The 21,562-nt window shown below is 44.0% G+C and overlaps 2 protein-coding genes and 1 long non-coding RNA gene across 5 annotated transcripts in view; 1 reads left to right on the top strand and 2 right to left on the bottom strand.

Annotated features, from left to right (window-relative positions):
• Positions 1-21,562, top strand: part of LOC148341289 (uncharacterized) — a 38,713-nt gene that overhangs the window by 2,542 nt on the left and 14,609 nt on the right. The gene's annotated exons all lie outside the window — the stretch shown is intronic.
• Positions 1,155-2,972, bottom strand: tmem229a (transmembrane protein 229A). Its single transcript, XM_088288437.1, has one exon. The coding sequence runs from the start codon at positions 2,849-2,851 to the stop codon at positions 1,889-1,891; it is 963 nt and encodes a 320-aa protein (XP_088144563.1). The 5' UTR covers positions 2,852-2,972; the 3' UTR covers positions 1,155-1,888.
• LOC148341291 (homeodomain-interacting protein kinase 1-like) lies at positions 15,926-17,417 on the bottom strand. Its single transcript, XM_088288976.1, has 6 exons — positions 16,980-17,417; positions 16,721-16,902; positions 16,519-16,642; positions 16,322-16,453; positions 16,186-16,248; positions 15,926-16,108 (listed from the first exon to the last, which is right to left on the bottom strand). The coding sequence occupies exons 1-6, from the start codon at positions 17,415-17,417 to the stop codon at positions 15,926-15,928; spliced, it is 1,122 nt and encodes a 373-aa protein (XP_088145102.1).

Below are 21,562 nucleotides of genomic sequence, written 5' to 3'. Positions count from 1 at the left end.
GAAGAATGTGTCAGTTGTGAGGTTGCTTGGTCATGTTGTGTGTGACACCAAGTAGGGGGTCGCCCTCAAGAAATATTAGCCTGTGCCAACAAATCAAGAGAAGGAGGGCAGAGGACAACATGAATATTATATTTTGGATGGCGGAGGAAGACGTGCCCTGCAGGCTGTCACATACATATTTCATCATGTTGGCATTGGTACAGTTTGTCAGTATGCCGTACACAATGGGAAGATGGGTTAAAAATGGCAATGTCAGATAAAATAAAATTATAAATAAATAAATAAATAAAATAATACACTTTAGAACGCAAAGATGAAAGAATAAAAAATTATAGTACTTCCGGTTTATTTATTATTCCAGGCCGATAAATGTTTTAATTTGAAAAGTGATCAGTTTCTCTTGGTCACATCGGACTCCTGACGCACGTCAAGATGCTAATTGTCTCGGTTGCATTACGCTTATATTACACCCGCAAGGTAGCAAAATGAGTACGACCACCCCCTACAAGTTGGCAGTCTGCAAAAGTTGCTTTAATAAATAAAACTTCGGCCATTCAATTAATGAAAGTTCCTATCAAAAATCCACCCCGAAACTCTTCAAGTTAACCACAAGAGGGCAGCACTTCACTATAAAAGGATTACTGAAGTAGAAAAAGACAGATTCCGAAAATTTAGCAATGTTTGATTAAAATACAGCTTAAATTGTGGTTTTAAATCAACCAAGAGGTTTTGGGACTCAAATAATTACTAACTGTGTGTATTATTATTTTTTTCTGGCGGCAATGGTAACTTTAGGCACACAAATAAAATACGTTTAAGGATTACATATTGTTTAATCAGAAGTATTGCTTGCATAATAAACTCTTTTGGATTGTATAAAACAATCCTTTTATTACCTAAAAAAAAAGTGCATTTAATATTGTCGTAAACCAATGTTACATTTTACGCAGTTTCAACAGTCACCAGAAAATAGGAAAATAAAAATAGTGCGTCAACTAAAATGTATTGCACCTAAAAACAATTGTACCTAAATGAATGTTTTAAAAAAAGCAATAACACTTGTTAAAAATAAAATGCAAATGTATTGAATATTAATGTTCAATACAACTTAACTGAACTGCAGAGATTATTGTTACCACAAGAGGGAGACAAAAAACATTTAACATTCGTTTTATTTCACTTTTTCTTTTTTTTTTTTGGATCACAGTGCAAATAGACGTCATCACATTAAAACCCGGTCTTCGTCACGTGACCTTTCAAACAAGTTTCTCCTGTTAGGACTGTCGCGTTTGTAATGATGAGCAGAAAACAGATGTTATCTCTCTGGCTTAAGTCATGACCCGTACTTGTAACAACAACTACTGTAGCTAAACTGTTCTAACAGTGATTTGGTTGGATCATCACAGTGAAAGGTATATTTTTTTGTCATTATGTGGCAACTGCTCCTTTAAGAAACCGTCTAATGAACATTACGACCAGCATTTTATCTGTCCTCAAAGGAGGCCGAATGAGAGAGCGCTGATCAGAGAAGCCGTTAACAGGCCCGTGATCACTCCTGGCGAACTGCTGGGCCATTTTGGACGAAAACCTGTTGGAGTCTGCAAAAAACCTGAGACTGAGATGGGGATTTACCTTCCCACAAACCGATAATCCTAAACATAAAGCGAAATCTACAACGTTATGGTTCAAAACTAAACAGATTTTTCTTCTTGAGAGAATTGAAACAATGTTTCCGCATTGCAACTGCACGGGGAAACCAGTAAGGCAAATCTTTGCAGTCCTGTAATTAAAGCCTCTCCTTTTTTTTTTTTTCACTTCCTTATAGCTTCGTCTTTGGTCTGAAAAATACTGAAAAAGAAACTAACACAACTAAGCCCAAAAGTGAATATTAAAGTAGTTTTTTCCGATACAAAGCGCTTGATTGCAGATCCTCTCTGGTGCACTTGATGCAGAGGAGGATGTTGGACAGCACATCCTGATAAAGACTCAGGCAGGCCCACCCGGGCAGGTAGAGGAGGGTGATCAGTCCCATGAAGTTGTGCGGATAGTGCGAGTAGTCCCAAGAGCAGGCGTCAAACTGCCTCAGACCCAAACCCCAGCACAGCTCCCAGGTGTAGATGAAGCAGATGTAAATGGGGAGCCTCCGCCAGGTGCCCCAGCTTCTTTTAAAGTGCAGGTGCATGTAGAGTTTCTCCACCACGAAGCTGCAGCTACCGTACATAAGGAAGGACCACAGGGATGTGTGACCTCTCAGGTTTTGGTTCTCCACCAGGTTGAACACGGAGGTGAACGCCACCTCGTCCAGAAAGCCGTGCATGCCGAAAAACAAAAAGCGGATGTACCCAGGGATGCTTTGGAGAGGAAGGACTCCCCTGGTGGGATCGTACTGCAGCCGAGACACCCACTTGTGGAACACGTGACTAAAATAAAGAGCCAGGATGTAGTGGAAGACCACGTGCGTCCTCACCTGCTTGGTCAGCAGGTTGATGACGCCCTCGATCATAATCTGCAGTCCGATGTAAAATGACGGATAGAGGAGCAGGTGAAAATACAAAGGCCTCCTTTGAAAGCAACTCTTCTTAGAGTAGACCTTCTCCAGCGCCAAGTGGGTCAGTGAATGCACCACGCACATACACAGCGAGGAAAAGCCCACCAACTTCGGGCCCCGGTCGGACAGAACCCCCCGCAACGAGGAGAGCAGCACATCTAGGGTGACGCCGTGCATTCCGTACAAGTACAGCCGCATCCATAGCGGCAACCACCGTGCGCTCTCCGCATCCTCATCGGAACCGGAACCGCTCGACTCATCACTCCAGAATCGAAATCTGTTTCTGGAACGACGGGCCATCATTAGTCAGCGAGATGCATCTGCTTCCCTGTCCTGAAACATTGTTTTCAAAGGCGCTATGCAGTTAAACGCAGCGGCTGCGAGCATCTGCTGACTTATTGGTGCGTTCATGTACCTCTGGGAAAAGCGACACTTTCGCGTCTTCCATGCTAATTTCTTATAGACGTCTATTTATGGCAAGTAATTTGATATTTCCGCCTCCGTACATACGCGTCGTCTGTGCAGCGAGAGTTTGATATCCTCCCTCCCGTGTTTGTTTGTATTCTGATGTAAATTTATTGCAAATGAGGAGTATAGCATAATACTTGAGTACTAAAATTGAACAGTAGATGGCAGCATTGTAACGTTTTGGGTACTGTCTTGGGCGGGCCCCTTCTGAGCTAAAAATCTTGTCGTCATTCACAGAAAACATGAGCAAAATGGTTACATGTAGCAAAAAAAAAAAAGAAGAAAAACAACACTGACACGAACACCACCCCCATCCTGTGCTTCATCAAACATTTAATAGCATTTTCCTCCTTGTCAAGACCATTAAACCAAAATGCTCCACTCACATCTTCATCCCATTAAGATGCTCCACAGCACGACAATAACATTTTCTCATCAAATCCGTTCCATTAGGCTCATTTCAGCCGACCAACGGCCGGAAGATGAATCTGACTTTGGCTGACCCTTCGTTTAGTCCCTCCGGAAATTAATGTGAGTCTGCGGCTGTGCACTTGGAATGAGACGGCCAGAAAATGTAATTTCAGAACCCATTTCCTCCATTTTTTTTGCCATTAATGAATGGGCAGATGACCTCGTGCTCTTGTGTAGCCAATGAGAGGCCTTCATCATCCAAATGTTTGTAGTTGCCTTTCATTGTTTACACCGTGTTGTCATGTTTCCTGCACTGGAGATATTTCCAAGGTTCCTGTTGCTCGGATAAGATTTGTGCCTCGGCGGGAAGGATGAAGGGAGGATAAAAGACATTCCTCCCAAAAGGAGCTTTGCATTATTCCCGCGAGGCGTTCAACAGTTCCCTCATTTGGGATTCAAAGCGACCCCCCTCCCCTGACCGGGGAGTGTGCGCCCTGTCACAAAGAAGCAAAACAGCCACATCTCCTCTGTCCCCCTTCCTCGCCTTAAGGTGATATTGTAATCAACTTGCCCAAATATCACTTGTCGCCATCTTTTCCGGCCTTTCGCCTCCCTTTTGGATTTAATGAACCTCTCCAACCCTGGTGGCTTCTTTCTTTTATTATTCATTAAGCAGCCTATTGTTCGGGTATATTGCCAGACACATCCGTCATACATGGAGAGGTCAGATATAATGTATAAATTAATTGTATGTGTTTGTAGTTGTATCTCAGAGCATAATATGATTGAAATCCGTGAAAAAGATAACGCTTCAAATTTGAAAATGTAAATTTATCAGATATTTATTCCATATAAAAGATGGATATTTTCTGAAATTATGACTTCACGGCGGTATTAGGCCAGATTGGTAATGGACTGTGAGAGTGGTGCCCAACCAGTGGTCCGTGGGCTGATACCGGTCTTTGAGGCTGAGGCTAATATTAAACTCGCAAGCTAGCAATATGAGTGAAAAACAGATTTCCGCTGACCTTCCTTTTCACCTCATCATCTCAAATAACCCCAATCTCCTCCTCCTCCTCGCTTGTACGCCGTGCCAACCTCAACCTCACCTCCATTTTCACCTCTTCTCTTTTTTTTTTCGTGTTACACCCCAATTAGCTCTTAGTGAGCTAAAATCTTTGGATGGAATCTCGGTCATAAATTTTTTTTTTTTTACACATGATGTGCTTGCCGCTGCATTCCAGTTGTCGTCTTCAAATCAATAGAAAGTCTTCCTCATTGCCGAAAAAGCACCAAGAGCCTCTTTATGGAGGACAATCTAATTAAGATGATTTGTCACCATTCTTTTGAGCTCGGGCCTGGTTGTCAATGGCAACTTTATAGCAACTGACATTTACAAGTCTTTTGTTCCACCTTGTTGACCTTTCCTGGTACCTGTCATACTCGCCCCCCCCCCCCCCCCCCCCTTTGTCAAATTGGCAACACACTCTGTTGTCTGGCTCCGTGTAGCCGTCGCCACCTCCAGGTTCCAGCGAGCGCCTGCTCAGTCGGTGTATGATCCAATTTAGCTGAAAGATGTCTGCTTCGGCTTTTCTTCTCACGTTGAAACTGTATACTGCGGGCCTTTTGTGCATCTTTTTCACATCCTGTTCGCCGTCCTCTCCGAGGCCCCGAGGGGGTTGTGGGAGATTGTAGCCATGGGTTACGGAGACTCCACTTGCGCTGCGATTGGTCGAGGCCGACGTCCACTTGGGCGTTTAGTCGCATGGACGCTTGCTGATGTTGTTGTTGCTCTCTCGCTCGCCCCTCTCCTCCCCCGCATCCACTCAGACTCAGACAGACGAGGCAGAGCGTAGGAAGTTGACGATCAAGTGTGGCGCCGGGAGCAACGCGGTGTGACCTTCAGATGGCTTTATTTTGGTATTTTAGTGAACAAAAAATTTAAATCGGAACATTTATTAGAAGTCACTAATCATGTTGCCAATAATCGAGTTTGAAAATGACATTTTGCAAAAATTAAACACCACAATTTGTCAATGGATTGTGGATGCTAGCGCTGTTGTTCGAGCTTTCGCAAAAGCCGGGATCCTTTCTGAGGAGCCGCACGGCAACGAAACGGACCCCGACAATGCCGAGAGCGAACCCGGCGTGTTAAATATTTCAATAATGTACAACCAAACTCACTTGCGCTCCCGCTGACTTTTTAAAAGCGTAAGCTAGCATGAATGCTATCTTACGTTTTAGCATGCATGCTAGCTAGTCTATGTTTTAAGCTAGTTTATGTGTTACCATGCCGACACAGAATAATAATGAACGTGTTAAATACAGAATTAGCACCCGTTACAGCGACAGCGCCTTTTAATACCGTATGGTTGTGAAAATACGGTATTTGTGACTTGCCGTGTGTATGGCTTTAAAATGCAAAGCTCTGCCCGGTGAGTGACTAACCCCCCCCCCAAAAAAAAACAAAACAAAATGAATGCATGGACATATATTAACCTGAAACAATATGATCAGATGTCGAAGACGCAAAACATTCAGAAGCGTAATCTTGCTCTGCAAAATCTATTCTTAGCACAAAGTGTGTCTTTTAATAAACGTCCACGCCGAAATGGAGATGAGACGCCATCTTCTTGTCTATGATGTTGAAATGTCTCAGATAAAATAAAGGGTCTTTTTCCTTTTGCTTTCTTGTTCACATATCCGATTGAGTTTTTTTTTTTTTTTTTTTTCGCTTATACTTATCTCACATTAACACTCAAACACGACAAACATACACAAACGCAGTCCATAGTCTTCCCAGTAGGGGAGAAAAGAGCCTTCCTCTGCATATCGGTGACTAATATTAAGTTGCATCATACTCCCAAGAGAGCAAATTTGATCCCGTGTGTCACTGAAGGATGAGTCGGGGGGAGGAGTGGAAATGAATGGAGGTAAAACGAGCATGTGACGGTCTTGCCAAACGAGGCGGCGGAAGCCTCAACGCTGTGAAAGTCTTTCAAATATTTTTCGTAGAAATAAAATCAAATAATCTCAAAATGATTTCTAAAATACGCAAGCAACCTGTTACGAGCTCCAGTTAACTCATTCGCTACCAGCCGAGTAAAAAAAAAAATTTGGACGTCTTTAGCCGTCAATGGCAGTGAATGAGTTAAGAGTCCAACATGAGCTTTTTGAACTGGCTTCAGAATGCCCGGCGAGCAAACAAAAGCCGCAACAAAACGCGACAACAAATTTACCTCCGACTTTTTCAACATTCCGATGACATTTGCGTGCTTCCCGATGAGGTCGGGCCTTGTTGAAAACGGGCTCTCGTTTGACTCTCTCCGTCTGTTGCCCGCGTCGGCGACTCACCTCTGCTCTTTTATTTCCTCTCTCCCTCGTTGCCATCCTGGCGCCGACGCCATCTTTCGCACGCTCCTTCGTCACTTCCCACACGACGCGGCGCCCACGCTCGCTGCTGTCTGCTCGTCTGTTGCGCACACACTTAGCGGCAACAGCCCTTTTTTTTTTTTTTTGATGAGCAAATTATCATTCATCTCATGCACATGGACAGCAGGGCCTCCAACGGCCGGCACATGGATCCCCTCCTCACACACGCCACGTGCGGCACAAATAATATATATTTTTTTTTTTTTTTTGAGGACCAGCGCGCTGTCAATCAGAAGACAAGGTCATTGGCGCCGTGGAAAAATTCATAGTTCAATTTGGATTTTGCATAATCCCGACGTTAATTAGCATCCATTTTGGTGACGAGGGTCCGACGGTTCGCCTCAATGACGCTAACACAAAAAGAAGTATAGAAAATATATCAAATTAAATGACGACGATTATCCCTGCACGATTCACTCAAAGTGGGGGACACAATCAATCTTTTTACGCTATTTACTTGGCAAAAAAAAAAAATACACCATGGCTCATTCTCATTCGAACAAATAAACGTCGGTAATAATAAACGCTCTCTCGTGTCATCAGAAAGCTGAGCTGCCACTTTTAACCTTTCGCAACGGCCCATTAAATGGTTAAAAGGTTTCTTATGGAAATGGCACATTAGCATTTGCGGAAAAAAAGTCTGATGCGCATCGGATTAAAATAAATGTCACGATAAATAGTGCAATCGTAAAAAAAAAAATCAGTCATTGCCAGAACTTGTTTATTAACCTCTTGTACTCTCAACTAGAATTCGGTGCTCCGCTTTGGGGCGTGTCGTTATTGCTGGCAGATCCAATTAGAAACAATTTATTGCGTCTTTGGCGCTGTCATATTCGTCATTCTTTGCAGAGGATAAAGAACATATGCCGGAATCAGGGGAATCCGACTCGCACTAGTAGCCTTTAAATATAACAACCAATTTCCCCCCACGGGGGTTAATTGAGGTGACAGTTGGCGCCGTGGTTCCGACGTCTGCCTTTGACCCACTGACACACTTCCTGTCCCATCTGTCTGCGAGGAGCTCCGAGGACGGCCGAATGAATGCGCGTGTCAACCTCACGTGTTTACCCGACGACTTCTTTGAATAATTCAACCTTGGGCTTCGCCGTCCTCGTCGGCACGCCGCCCCGGCGGCGAAAAGATCCATAAATCATCCATAAATCTCTTTGCTGCCCCCTTTTCTTGAATTCATCATACCCCCCCCCCGCTGACCTCCATCTGCTTGCGTTCAACTTCTCATTTTTCGTCGTTTCGTCTGCGTTCACGACGTCGCCTTTGCCTCTTTGTCTCCCGGTCATGCATTAATAACTAACCCCCGTACCTTTTAAAGTGCATAATCAAGTAACGTGCTCAGGTGCTGAAAGCAGCACGCTCACCCAGCTCGATTAATCATTCATGTAAATCTGGCCTGATTCAACTTTTGCTTCATATTGACTTTTCCTCCCGTTGCGCAGAAATCATCTTCCGAATTGATTTATCACGAGCGAGAGAGACAACAGCAGATAACGAGAGCGGGGCGGGGGGGGGGGAGTTCACCATATCTGCCGCCAACGATCCCTATAATCTTATAACACCCTTCAGAAATCTGCCGGATCAAAGTGCGTCTGAAATACATCCCGGCCGGAGTACAAAGTGTGTGTGTCTGTGCGTACGTTCCAGATTCTTGCTGGTTGATTCGGTAAAAATGTCTCTGGAGACGATTTGAATCTTTTTACAATCTATTTATGAGGCTCACACATATGTGTCGGCTGTATCTACCCATCCGTTATTCCATCAGCCTTCGGAGACAGAATCACATTCATCACGTATACGGCTCGGCTCCGCGAGGTGTCGCCGCAGTGTGAAGCACTTTTTAATAAAGTTCTATTCAGTCGTTGAAGGCCTGGATTAGGAGAATTGGCTTTAGCCATCTGGCTCAGATGAGAAAAAAAAAACATGTTGGAACCTAAGAACAGCACATCCAATGAAAAGAGCAGAGGCCCCGGGATTGAACCCTGTGGAACGCCATACAACAGTGAGGAAGTGCGAGAATTAGCGCCTGACCCCATTCTGTCCCCGACTGACTCTCTAGCCCCGCCTTCTTTCGTTTCGTCTCCCCTAGTCCGTCTGCGGTATGGCAGACGGGGATTCTATTCTACCAAGGGCGCTCGCGTAATTCTTGTGGATTCTCCGACTTTTACCCTCTGTGTGCATATTTGGACAATGGTATTGGGAAGTAAAAAACGTTTTTATGTAAATTAGAAGCATATTATTCCAAAATAAAGATTTTTTATATTTAAATAGAAGAAGAAATCTCTAAGTCGTCTGTAGGCTAGGCTCTCTGTTTTTTTTTTTGGACTACTCAATCGTGCATCCATGTGTGCAGGTGCGTCCACACATATCAGACCACCTGTGTCGGACTCTCCTGTTGCCATGGTGAACTCCATTTGGCCCACAGCCAGCGCATAGGTGTGTGCTCTCGTGTGCGAGTTTGGATTTGTCACCCATTAAGCCGAGGACTGATTCCGTGTTGGCTGGAATTTTGCCCGCCTTGAGCCTTCAACTGTTTATTGTTCTGGTCTGCATCTTGGCTTACCAAGATGACATTTTAAAAGGCTCTGTCACATTGTTGGCTAACCGACAGACCGTAGCTCAGATTCAACAAGATGCAGATGAATAAACCCCCCCTAATCCGCGACGCAATCAATAAATAATCACCCTGCGCGAACCAATCCCTTGTTTCAATCCGACGGGCAAAACATGAATCGGTTGGCGCTGTTTGTCCTCTTTTATTCGCAGGGCTGCTGCTGTCGAGAAGCCCCAAATCTGCCTTTTGTAATTGAGAGTGAGCTTTTTGGTAATGAGAGCTGCTTGTTGTCCTCGGAAAGGCGGTGCGCGAGGGGCTAAATGTTAGCGGCGGCTCTCAGTATGATGCAGAGCAGTTGCCGCTTTGGGGTCTTCACGGGGTATCGAAGTCACGCTAGCCACTTCAGAGTTTATTAGCCACTAACCACTTGGCAAAACATCCAAGATGACAACTCAATGGCCAGCGCCACTCAGAAAGAAAGACATGACTAAAATCGGAGTCAGACTTGACGCAGTTTGTTATTTTGTACAACAGGGGTGGGCAAACTTTTTGATTGGCGGGCCACAATGGGTTCTAAAAGTTGACGGAGGGGCCGGATCAGGAGCCGACGGATGGCGTGTTTTGGTAACCGCACCTCATCAGAGAAAATAAATACATTTAATTTTAAATGAAAGTGAACATTACAACAATATATATATATATATCTATATATATATATAACCACAAAAAACCCCACAATATTTAGAAAATAAAACATTAGCAAGGTTTATTCATTTTTTTTTTTTTTCAAGTTTGGCCGGATTAAAACATTTAACGGGCCGCATGTGGCCCCCGGGCCGTAGTTTGCCCACACCTGATCTAGAACAAGAGCCAATCAGAACCGACTCTAATTTGCATATAATAATAATTATAATGCATTAAAATAATGCAATGACAATTGAGCATTTCTCTCATTTGATTGTGCGGGTGTTCCTAATATTATGGCGAGTGAGTGCCTCTCCATCAAACTGCACTTCCGGGATTTGATTGCCCCTCCCTTTTTCTATGTGCGCTTTCCTCCCCTCGTGTTTTCTCCCCATCCTCCTCTCCATCCATCTTCTGCTATTGCCTCGCTTCATCTTCTATATTTTTTTATATGCAGGTCCACCCACCAGCACGTTTTTTTTTCTTTTAAATGTAAACGAGTGCTTTTCAGCACATTTCAAGTGTAGTTAACCCTGTCTTAATCTGCCTGAAATGCACTAGTGCGGCGCCACCTAGCAACAGCCTGCCCCCTCCCTCCCCCTTCCTCCCATCCCATCCCATCGCACGCCGCAGCTGGGAACACTGGGAGCGGATTTACGTGCTCTCACGTTGATCTCCGTGCATATCTCCTGACGGCTTCCACTGCGCGAAATCTTCTAAGGGAAGATATTCAAAAGGAGACTTTTTTTTGCGGTTACTATGGCAATGACCGCGTGCAGCACATCTTTTTTTGTAATTGTACCTGAGTGCTCACTTGGCATACGCGGCAAATATTGGGTCATTTGAGGAGCTTGTTCAATTGACTAATTCACTGATGTGCGCACAAATGTTCTCACAAAACACAACAGAATTTAATTCACATTTCAGACCTAACAAGAGCACCCAGATTCCAATTTTAATGTTATTATTTTAAATGCTAATTCAAAATAGGAGAGGTTGTTCGATTCACTTGGTCCCCAAAATGTTTTTCCTCCCACGGGCCACTTCATACAAATTGATAATTTTTGAAGACATGTCGACGTGAAGTTAAAATGTATTGTAATTAAAAATGAAATGAAAATTGCATTGAAATGTGTAAAAACAAGCAATTATCCAAAATGAGTGCCAAAATGTACTTGAAATTTAAAGAGGGGGCGGAATATTCCGGCTTTACGGCCCGGCCGGACGTCCATTTTTTTTAGCCGGACAAATTTTAAACAAGGGTTCGATTAACAAAGGCCGGAGGTTGATTTTAGTCCGGCCCACAAATCGAATGTAGTGGGTAAAATAAAATTGTGACACTTATTGAGACAATGACCCACATGTATAAATCTTGCAAGACTACTCCGCGCACAAAAGTAGTTCCAATTGAGGGATGAGGCGGTCAATGTGAAAATAAAGCGGCAGAGTCGTGAGAGAAAGGTTTTGTTGAAATGAGGCTGCCGACCTTGTCTGGCACCTCTTGTATTCATCCAGTCGTGCTGACATGCCCACAGGATGCAAGGTGGTACACACGCACACGCACACGCACACACACGCAAACAAAGGCTGCCATGACCACACCAAAGAAAGTGAACTCGGGTCGTGGCCAAGCCTCGGTGGAAAGTTACAGCTTCCCTTCCTGTTTTCCGTCGTCTTTGTCCAAGTGTGTGTTTGTGTTGCGAGAACAAGTGCGGCTTTGACTCGCAAATTGCGCACTTGCCTCCCCTTTGTCAGCGCACTGTACACTTGGTGTGTGCAGGGCGGCGTATCGGCAAAATCGACATTTTCGTGCGAGTGGGCCGGGTAAGACGTGCGTGCGTGCGTGCGCGTGCGGTGACAGGGGACTGACCGGTCCCGTTTGGATCACTCCCACACGAGCCAACACAAACACGGACACACACAGAGTCACGCACACAACGGGTATTGTTCTCGCGCGACCCTTTTGACCGTGGAAGTCACGCACCGACCTTTGACAAACAGTTATTACATTATTAATTTTTTTTTTTTTTTATGAAAATGTTTTTAATAAAATATTAACTTTTATCAAACACAGCTTTCTCACTTCAATATACGAATAGCACATCTTTTACACATTAAAAATGATTGCGCAACATCGATGCTGTCAGTTAGCCCGTCTATGGCATTTTGCATTATGCGTTAGCATTGAGATAAATGTGTTAGCTTAAATACAAAGTGTGTAATTGTCTTCATTTCATGTGAGTTTTACGTTAAACTTGATCAAAATGCTTTCATACAAAGTGATATTTAATGTCTAATTTTACAAATACACAAAATAGGATCGCACCGCCTAAAGGCAGCGTAAAAACCCACAAATAATTGCCTCTCCTTAAACAGGTTTGTAAAAAAATGATTATGAAACATCAATAAATGTTTTCGGTATTTAACTCCTTCACGACCAGCCCAGATGAAAAGAATGCAACTTTCTGACGTCTATTTCCGTCAATGGCAATGAACGTGTTAAATGATTTCACACAAACAAACCACTTTTATCTGAAGCCCTTCATTAGCATTAGCTAGCATGCTAGCATTGACATTACGCAATTCACCTTTCTAAAGTAATGGGCTTTTTTTTTTGTTTTTTTTGCCTAAAGCATCTCCTCATGATGCTAAATGCTAAAATTATATGTAATATAGTCCGTCAGCCTAAAGCTCATCTCAAGATTTATCCATATTTTAACCAGATTAGGCAGCAATTTAAAAACATGGCAAATCCCATTCAGCACGCTCAGCGGCTGCTTTTATCTCCGTCAAATCTTATCAGATCAGAATGTCATTTGTCGAGCTTAAACGGGATCTCATTACACTTTGTAATATTCTGAATCTGGGAGAAAAAACCCCCCCCAAAAAACCCACCTCGTTTCAGCTAATAGTTTCCGCTCCGAAGTTGAGTTTTATTTTAACGAGCGACCCTCTTTTGTGTTGCGAGCGTTTATTCCCAACCCTTTTTCCACTACGCGCCGTTGACTTGGCAACAAGAGCGCGCTTTGCCAAAACATTGTATTTTCAAGTTGGAAAGGGTTGCAGCTGGCGAGGATGTAGGCCACGGCAAAAGCGAGGCCCGGAGGGAGGTCAAAAAGCGGTCGCATGGCAGCCGATGTCTTTTCCTTTGGTTACGTTTGACAATTCCACTCAGGTGGGCCGAACGATATGCTGATACAACGTGACGTTTTTTTTTGTGACTCATCAGGCGGGACGCCCGCGCGACTCGGGATGCGGCTCCACCTCCATATGCATTAACATTTACACAAACGATGAATTTGTGCGCTCTTCCGCCTCGAAACACAACGCAAACCGCACACCGAGATACTAGGTCAAGCTGTCTGTGCGACATTAAAAATGGAGAACTGTCGTCTTTCTGTGTGCGTGCGTGCGTTGCAATGAGGCCGATTCCTTTTCATTGGACATAGTCCCCGATTCCCTGATCCATTTTGCTTGAGTCATCGGCAGCTATGAACAGAAGATTAGAACTGCGTGTGTGTGTGTGTGTGTGTCTGGATTTAACTAATCTGTTCAAACGGTGAGGCGCAAGGTAAACCAGAGAATGAAAGGGAGATTTAGGAGTGTAATCATCGGTTTACGGTGAAGAATAAGAATGTCATAAGGATGGCGGCCATATTGGATTCTTACATGAGATCAATCTAAGCATCTAAATCTAATAATAAGGCTGATCTCAATCCAAACTGAGCGCTACGATTTTTTTTGTAAACCAGATTTAAAAAAAATAAAAAATAAATAAATGTCGGATTATGCATCAAGACCCGAATGATTGAGATTCTACCGGAAATAAAAACAAAATTATAATATTTGTATTGTGACAATAAATTGAAAAAAAAATGCACAGGCAATTATATGAATAAAATGTTTTTTTTTTTTGTGTGTGTGACAGAAAGTTGTCAGAACCCCGAGGTTCTCTCCAATATCCCTGACATTCTCGAGTATTTTGAGTCAAATTGTACAAATAATCTCGAAAAACGTGACTTCGTTGTCACCAAGAGGTTCCAGTCCTGGCGAACAGCACTCGCGGCGGAATCACGTCCTATTTGTGTTGACTCTGATTCCTCTCATTAGCGTCCAGGCTATGCGCCATGTCACCCCTTTTAAACTCGGGCTGAACCAGAGTAGAACCGAGCGAGTGGGTGTTTGCAAAGAGAGGTGGGGGGGAGGGACGAGTTCTCAGTTTTTGACTCATTGAGGCCATCGGTAAAATGGCGCTGCAATGATTTTACGATGGCTCAGGGCTTTTCTTTTGTGGGTTGAGGGTTGAACGTTTTCAGAGGACACCAGAATTAAAGACACTTTTAGCTCTTGTGTGGAGGGTGGACGCATACTATTTGCACACACCCTTTAAGTCAGGGGTGGGCAAATGTTTTTGATTTGTGGGCCACTAATGGTTCTAAAATTTGACAGAGGGCCCGGACCAGGAGCAGATGGAGAAAAAATACATTTGGTATAGAGAGAAAATGTGCTTAAATTATAAATAAAAATGAACAAAAGCATTAGAACAAAATATCGGTCTAAGAGTGCGCCCCCTAGTGGGGACACATCGAAATTACAGCAAAAATAAAAAATTAACAAGGTTTATTCATAAAATTTCGACGGGCCGGATTAAAAGATTTAACAGGCCGCAAGTGGCCCCCGGGCCAGTTTGCCCACAGCTGCTTTATGTGTTTCCTGTTATTTCCTCTTGTGGGCGGAGATGAAGGCAGGCGCTGGCATTTAGGCGGGAGACAATGCAAAGATTTCTCCTGACACTTGTGGGGGTGCGTGTGTGTGTGTGTGTGTGTGTCCTCAATTTCGCAAATCACGTTGAACTTTCCACAAACCCAGAATTGTCAGAAAACACTCCGGTATAGAAAAAGATTCTGCGGTCGACCGAATTCTGGTGCACTCGAAGATATTGTGCCGTATTTCGTAATTCTGCATCATCAATACTGCACTGGTTGAGTCATGAAAGAGAAAGGCTCTTAGGTGTTCAAGAGGATTAAAAAAAGCACTCATCCGAATTAAAATTTGACATCTTTGTGTCCTGTGATGCGTGACACTCAATTACGAGCGCTCATGAAGGTACGCCGCAAAGCGACTCACCTTGATTATACATTCAAATTGAACGGCAGCTCGAGTATCCGACCAGGAGATACCCAAAATCCCCGAAACGAAGATTTACAATGCGGCTTAATCCCGTGTAAAAAAGCGTTGGAACTGAACAGTTCCTTGTCGGTTGTGTAAGAAACGAGCGCCACGAGGGAGAAGCCGTCTCACGCTGCCAAGTTTTTCCATCATACTTCAGGGCAGCCATTTATTTGCGTTAAAATCAGTCATGAAGTCACGGGAACCAGTTGTTTTGGGTCAAAGTACCTGTCTGATTTAAAAACTACGGGAGGACCTGAACGGGGGGGTTAGGGGGCGTTGCCGTTCAATGTCTTGCTCTCACGCGGAATTTTACGAAGCAACACATTTCTTTGATTTTTGCCTTTCACTTGATATTTTCCGGACACTTATTGTTCTTATTGAAACACTCCAAATCCAAGCCGAGAGTAGAAAGTCACATCAGTGTCATCTTTGTTTTGTCTGAATCGTCAATCATCGTCCTGAATCCACCTGAAGGGTCTTCCGAGGGCGCGGTCACATCGCACTGGACTGTTGAAAGTCTCCTTGGTTCAACGAGGCCTCGATCAAATGCCTGTTCAGGAGATCCAAGCAGGATTTCACACTAGGAAACAAGTTTGGGTTAGCCAACCACCCGGACGACGGAACGAAGACCAGATGAGAGCTTACTATTGGCAGTCATTGAAGTCCCCGACGAGGTGGCTCATGGTGATGAAGGGATGCTGAAGAATCTGATTGGGTCTGATCCTCTCGTCGGGATCCAGCTGCAGCATCTTCACCAGCAGGTCCACAAAGCTCCTCCGGTCCAGGTCGTCAGCTCTCGCGTCTTCTCCGGTCAGTTCATCGCATCCCTCGCAAAAGAACAATCACGTATAAGTCAATTCTCATTCCCGATCGGGAGGACTCGGAGCAACTTCGGGCGTCTTACCTCCAGAAGGTCGTAGAGGCTGTTGAGGGTGCAGGGGATGCAAGCGGAGCTGTACAGCTTTGACTAAATCGGATGTTTTATTTGGATTACTTGGAAAAGACGGACGGAATAGAAAAAGTTGGAAAACGTTCCATACCTTAAACATCCAAAGGGTTGGTTTCCTTTTCTCACATCTTGCAAAATAATGTTGGAAATACTGTTTGGTGTACACTCCGGTATTCAGCAGATGTTTGGGTGGCTTTCCAATGACTCGTAGTATGTGTCTCATCTGGTCAAATCAGAGTTATCGACGTTTATCGCAATGTTGCGGGATGTCTGTTTTGGCGGACTCACCATATCAAACTCATCGCTGCTCGGGAACAATGCTTTGCCCATGAACAGTTCCGCCGCGATACAGCCTAGAGACCAGATATCAATAGCCTCATTGAAGGAAGCACCCAGAAGAATCTCTGGAGATCTTTACCAAACATTTCACATTTTAATAACCATTTTACTTCTCGCTAGTTATCGTCTGTCGTCACGGCGACGAGCTCACCTGAACCAGAGCGTCTGAAGTTCCGAGCCCTTGCACCTCTCTGAAATCAAAATGGCCGTGCCAAAATCGATGACTTTCACCTTCAGGGGCTGATGTACGTGATCCACGAGCATAATGTTATCGGGTTTGAGGTCGGTATGCGCTATGCCGAGGCTCTTCAGGAGTTGCAGCGATAACGCAACCTGAAACGAGGAAGATTTGTCATTCCACCACGGTAGATCATTTAAAAAAATCCGACATCCGGTCGGGGGAAGCAAACCTGCTGCAGGATGGGTCGTATCTCCTTGAGCTCGAGAGCTTCTTTCTCCGTGACCTGATATTGGTACAGACTCATATCTAGCTTCTCAAACTCGTGACAATAATGTCCCTCGTAGACAAATGAGCTGTACCATTTGACGATGTTGTACTTTTCCAAATTGAAATTCTTCAGCACCTCCAGGGTCTCCACCTCTTTCTGCGCGTCGTTGTTGAATTCTTTCTCCATGATGATTTTTAGCGCCACCGACTCGTCGGTGGCCAGCTTCTTGCAGTGGACGACCTTTCCGAACGAACCGCACCCCAAAACACTCTCCACCGTGTATTCTGCAGAGGGGGAGCATATCAAAGATCCGACGTTGAGATCTAATTCCTCACCGAAAACACTTCCAGATGAACTTGTTTCATCACTCCATGCTGCATAGTGGAATAATATTGACATGTCATCCGTCGGGTCAAGCTGATCGTGAAACTTAAATTCTTTTGCGCATGGTGTTTGTACGTCTATCCATTCCATTTACAAATTGACCGCTTTCGACGATCTGTGAAGGTTAATTGGCTTGATTGAAATGTGGATTCAGGTCACTGGAGGTAGAGAGTGTTTGAGGGTGAGTCTGCCATACGGATTATGCGGCGGCGGCGGCGGCGGCGGGAGGGAGCGGGGAACCGGTGGAGGCCGTACTCACGGTTCATGATAAAGCGTGGCTCCAGGAGCTTGTAAAACGGTGTAACTGACAAAGCTAAAGGCTGGACAGCCGCAACGGGCTTCTTTCGATCACAGCAACGCGGCCGCTCACAGCTCTAATGTGTCGTGTCATGACATCATCCGCAGCGTCCCGCCGTGTCGGAACGTTCAGTCATTGGCGTCGGCGCGGTCATAGCATGATGTCGTCACAACGTCGAGGCAGCGTTGGACGAGTCTGGTATGTTACCAGCCAAGTAAAAAAAAAAATGGATCTTTGACGTCTTTAGCCGTCAATGGGAGGCAATGAGGTAACCTATTAGCGTAATTGTCTTCCAAGCGTCAATTCCAGGAAATGAATGGCAAATTCACTCAAGGATGAGCTGGAGACACAAAGGAAAGCATCCGCGATTTTTTTTTCGGCTCGACCAAATTGGTCTTGTGCTTCCGACGTACTTAGCCATCGACTGCCGCCTCCCCGTGAGGAGCGTCTGGCGGAGCTTGTGGCTTGAGAGCAATAATCATGCAGTCACACCTCACCGACAGACGAAGCACAGTCCGCCGAGCTGGGTTCTTGTCACACTGGATTTTAAAGTAGCCTAACTGCGGTGGAATACCGTAGATTCCGGGTCATCTCTATCGGTTTCTGAAACAGTCATTTACGCATGAGCAAATCCAGAAGATGCCCAGCAGGATCTGCTGCAGTCATCAATTCATTTCTAGTTTCAGACTGAATGATGTGAAAAGGGCTTTCAGCAGGTCCGAGCAATCAATGGGAGATTATCAGTAATGTGTGTGTGTGTGAATCTGAAAGAAAGATAGCAATGAGATGGTCTCAACAGGGAGGCGCAGAAGAAAAGGAAGCCCCTGTTGTGTGTCACATGGTGGGGAGAGTGTACACGAGACTTTTTTTGGAGCGGTCGTGGCCTCGTAAAAACATCATGTTGCAAAACTAACATGTGACATCACAAAATGAAGGCCGATCCATCCCATAATGTGATGATGTCACCTACTATGACACCCCGTGATGGCGTCCGGAACTAATTTGATTATTTCCCGGCGCTTTGCTATCGCCGTAGTCGTCGCCATGAAAACCGATGTATCTGTGGGACTCGAGCGGCGTGTTAGCTGCCTCTGAGCACTGACGAGTTGGAGGGCATTAATTGGGGTTTCAATTAGTCCTCCTCTCTGTGATTAAAACTACCAAAGGGTGATTATTGATGAGACGGTGAAGTGCTGGAAGGAGGAACATAGATTAAGACTGAGGAGCCTAAAGATAGAACACGGGAGTAAAAACAGGTTGAATGATGAATGCGATAAAAGCGCAGATGCTGTCGATTAATCGGCAAAAGATAACCTCGAGCACCACAGGGGGGAGAGATGACACAAGAGGGAACGAGGGGATGTGAACAGAGAGGGAACGAGGCCACCTTGGAGAAGGATCGCCGCTGGCTAATGATCAGTCTGCCGGCTGGAGGGTTTCCATGGCAATAAGGGGGCGCTCGTTAGAGTGGGCCCATCAAGTAGTCAGCAGCAGGTGTCCCGTCTGTGGCTCTCGTGATAATGAAGACTCTTGCATGTTTGCGTAATTGATTGACAAACACTCCTTTCTTTTTTGATATTGCAAAATTTGAATTTCAAGGTTTAGGATGGAGATGAGTCGTGCGATATGAGGTGGGCCCTGGGGAATATATATATATATATATATATATATATATATAATTATTTAAAAAAAAAATATATATATATTTAAAAAAAAATATATATATTTAAGAAAAGAAAAAAAAAAAATATATATATATATATATATATATATATAATATATAAAATTTGAATATGCTATAAAATATTTTCTAAATGTAAAATACGTGCCTTGGTTCAACACCGGTGGGGCAACACTTCCTCAGTGACAACTCGGCCATGTAAAATGACTGTTACATGTGCTTGTATACCAGCAATCTGCATAATTTAATTGAGGTCCTTCACCTTTCGAGCGAATTAAATACATCTCGGACGTTTTTGTATGCGCCAATGTATCATTAACCGGCCTGCTGGCTCGCCGTTTAGATTGGAAGAGAAAAGACCTTTTGAAGTAACAAAACCTCATTAGTTGCTCCCTGGCACGAGAAAGGGCATATGCGGAACTTATTATTGCAGCAGTGGTGCAGGTGTGTGTTGTGTTGAAGGTATTTTGCTCTCTACACGCGCACACTCGAGATCATCAATAAATATGCTTCAAGCTCTGTCAAGCGTTCAATTTTCCTCGTGACCTAGAAATGAGTGACAAGGCAAACAAAAGCGAACCTTTCCGTTTTCCTGCTCACATGCCAACTAATTCAGTACGAACAGCTTGAGAAGCACGACGGGGACAACTAATCATGACACAGCATGCTGTTCTCTCCGGTGTTTTGCTCATCTCATTGGCGGCGGCGTAAAGATTTATCCGAATTCTTGAAGACAAGCCTGCTTTTATCACAAGTTTATTTACCTCACTGGCAGAGCAATATCGATACAGTAACGTGTCTCCATAGCAACAACCCGACTGCCATGGCGGCATGGATTATTGCTTTGCTTTAAATAGAACGAATAAGAGACATCAGAGGCTGTTGCCATAGCGACGTTACAACTTGTCGCATTAACATTGCACATGAGCTAATTTGATCTTTTTTACCTTGCTGATTAACCCCTAATAAACTTGAACTCTTCAAGTAGGCTTTTCCTGATATTTATTTAGTTTTCTAACCGATCCATCCACCATTTCTAAACTTAACTTTTTGGCAGGAAAAGCCTACTGGAGCATCAAATTTAATCAGAATGGTGGATATCTTTGGACTTCCATTAAACGTTAGTTTAACTGCGATTGGTAAATTCTGATCACAGCCACGTTTCTAGGTAGAAGACGGTGTGCACACTTCTGCAAACCCGGTATTTCAGTTATTTTGACTTCCCCGCACTTGAAGAGATTTTTTTTTAAAGGTACATGTTATAAGGTCACATTAATGATGTAACTGGGTCTTGTTTTTTGTATCATTTGAAGAGGGGTGTGTGTAGACTTTTTTTTTAATATTCAGTGAAAGTATATTCATTCTAGAGCAGGTGTGGGCAAACTACGGCCCGGGGGCCACATGCGGCCCGTTCAACGTTTTAATCCGGCCCGTTGAACTTGAAAAAAGATTAAATGAATAAACCTTGTTGATGTTATATTTTCTAAATTCTGTGGTGTGTCAAAGACAGATATTTTGTTCTAATGCTTTTGTTCATTTTCATTTAAAATTATTATTAACACTCCATCTATCTGCTCCTGGTCCGGCTCCTCTGTCAAATTTTAGAACCCATTGTGGCCCATGGTCATCTCCGGATGAAAACAGCACACAGCAGTAAACTCTTGTTTTGAAGGGTTTTAATGCAGTTTTCCATTCTTTGATAGACAAAGGGACACTTTTTGGCTATATCAAAAGCGATTTAGAAGCCAGTGAGCGGACTTGAAGACAACAGTGCATGTGCTTACCAATTATGGACAGAGTTGAGATTACATACCGTATGCCACAAGAACCACTTCATCAACAGCTTGAACCGCACAAAACTACACACTTAATAGAATCCCCCATCGCGTAAAAATGTCCCGGGAAAATTTGGGAGGTCAGTTTGACTTCCGTCACAAAAACTTTGAATTTAAATCGTGAGCTCTGAGTTGGCAACGTTAATGGCAACTTTTGGGATTGTCGACGTTGGAGCCAAACTGACCTCGCGCGGGCTAGGAACGGCTGCTACCACAAGACGGATAGAAAGGTGTTTGGCAGTGCGCAATTGAAGTGATTGTGATAAGGCCTGGTTTGATTCATTTTGGTCAATCTAAGAAGAAAAAAAAAACAAGTCGCTACCAGCCGAGTAAAAAAAAAAAAAAA

This window comes from Idiotropiscis lumnitzeri, chromosome 2, assembly GCF_059441095.1.
Source record: "Idiotropiscis lumnitzeri isolate Australia: NSW breed Sydney's pygmy pipehorse chromosome 2, RoL_Ilum_1.0, whole genome shotgun sequence".
Taxonomy (NCBI): domain Eukaryota; kingdom Metazoa; phylum Chordata; class Actinopteri; order Syngnathiformes; family Syngnathidae; genus Idiotropiscis; species Idiotropiscis lumnitzeri.
Note: the sequence above shows the minus strand (reverse complement) of the source record. Positions and strands in the feature narration are given on the sequence as shown.

Coding starts and splice junctions, on each gene's coding strand:
- tmem229a (XM_088288437.1), bottom strand. CDS start 2,851: ATGATGGCCCGTCGTTCCAGAAACAGATTTCGATTCTGGAGTGATGAG.
- LOC148341291 (XM_088288976.1), bottom strand. CDS start 17,417: ATGTCAATATTATTCCACTATGCAGCATGGAGTGATGAAACAAGTTCA. Junction 16,643..16,720: donor CTTCAGACGCTCTGGTTCAG/GTGAGCTCGTCG, acceptor TGTTTGGTAAAG/ATCTCCAGAGATTCTTCTGG. Junction 16,109..16,185: donor GCCTCTACGACCTTCTGGAG/GTAAGACGCCCG, acceptor TTCTTTTGCGAG/GGATGCGATGAACTGACCGG.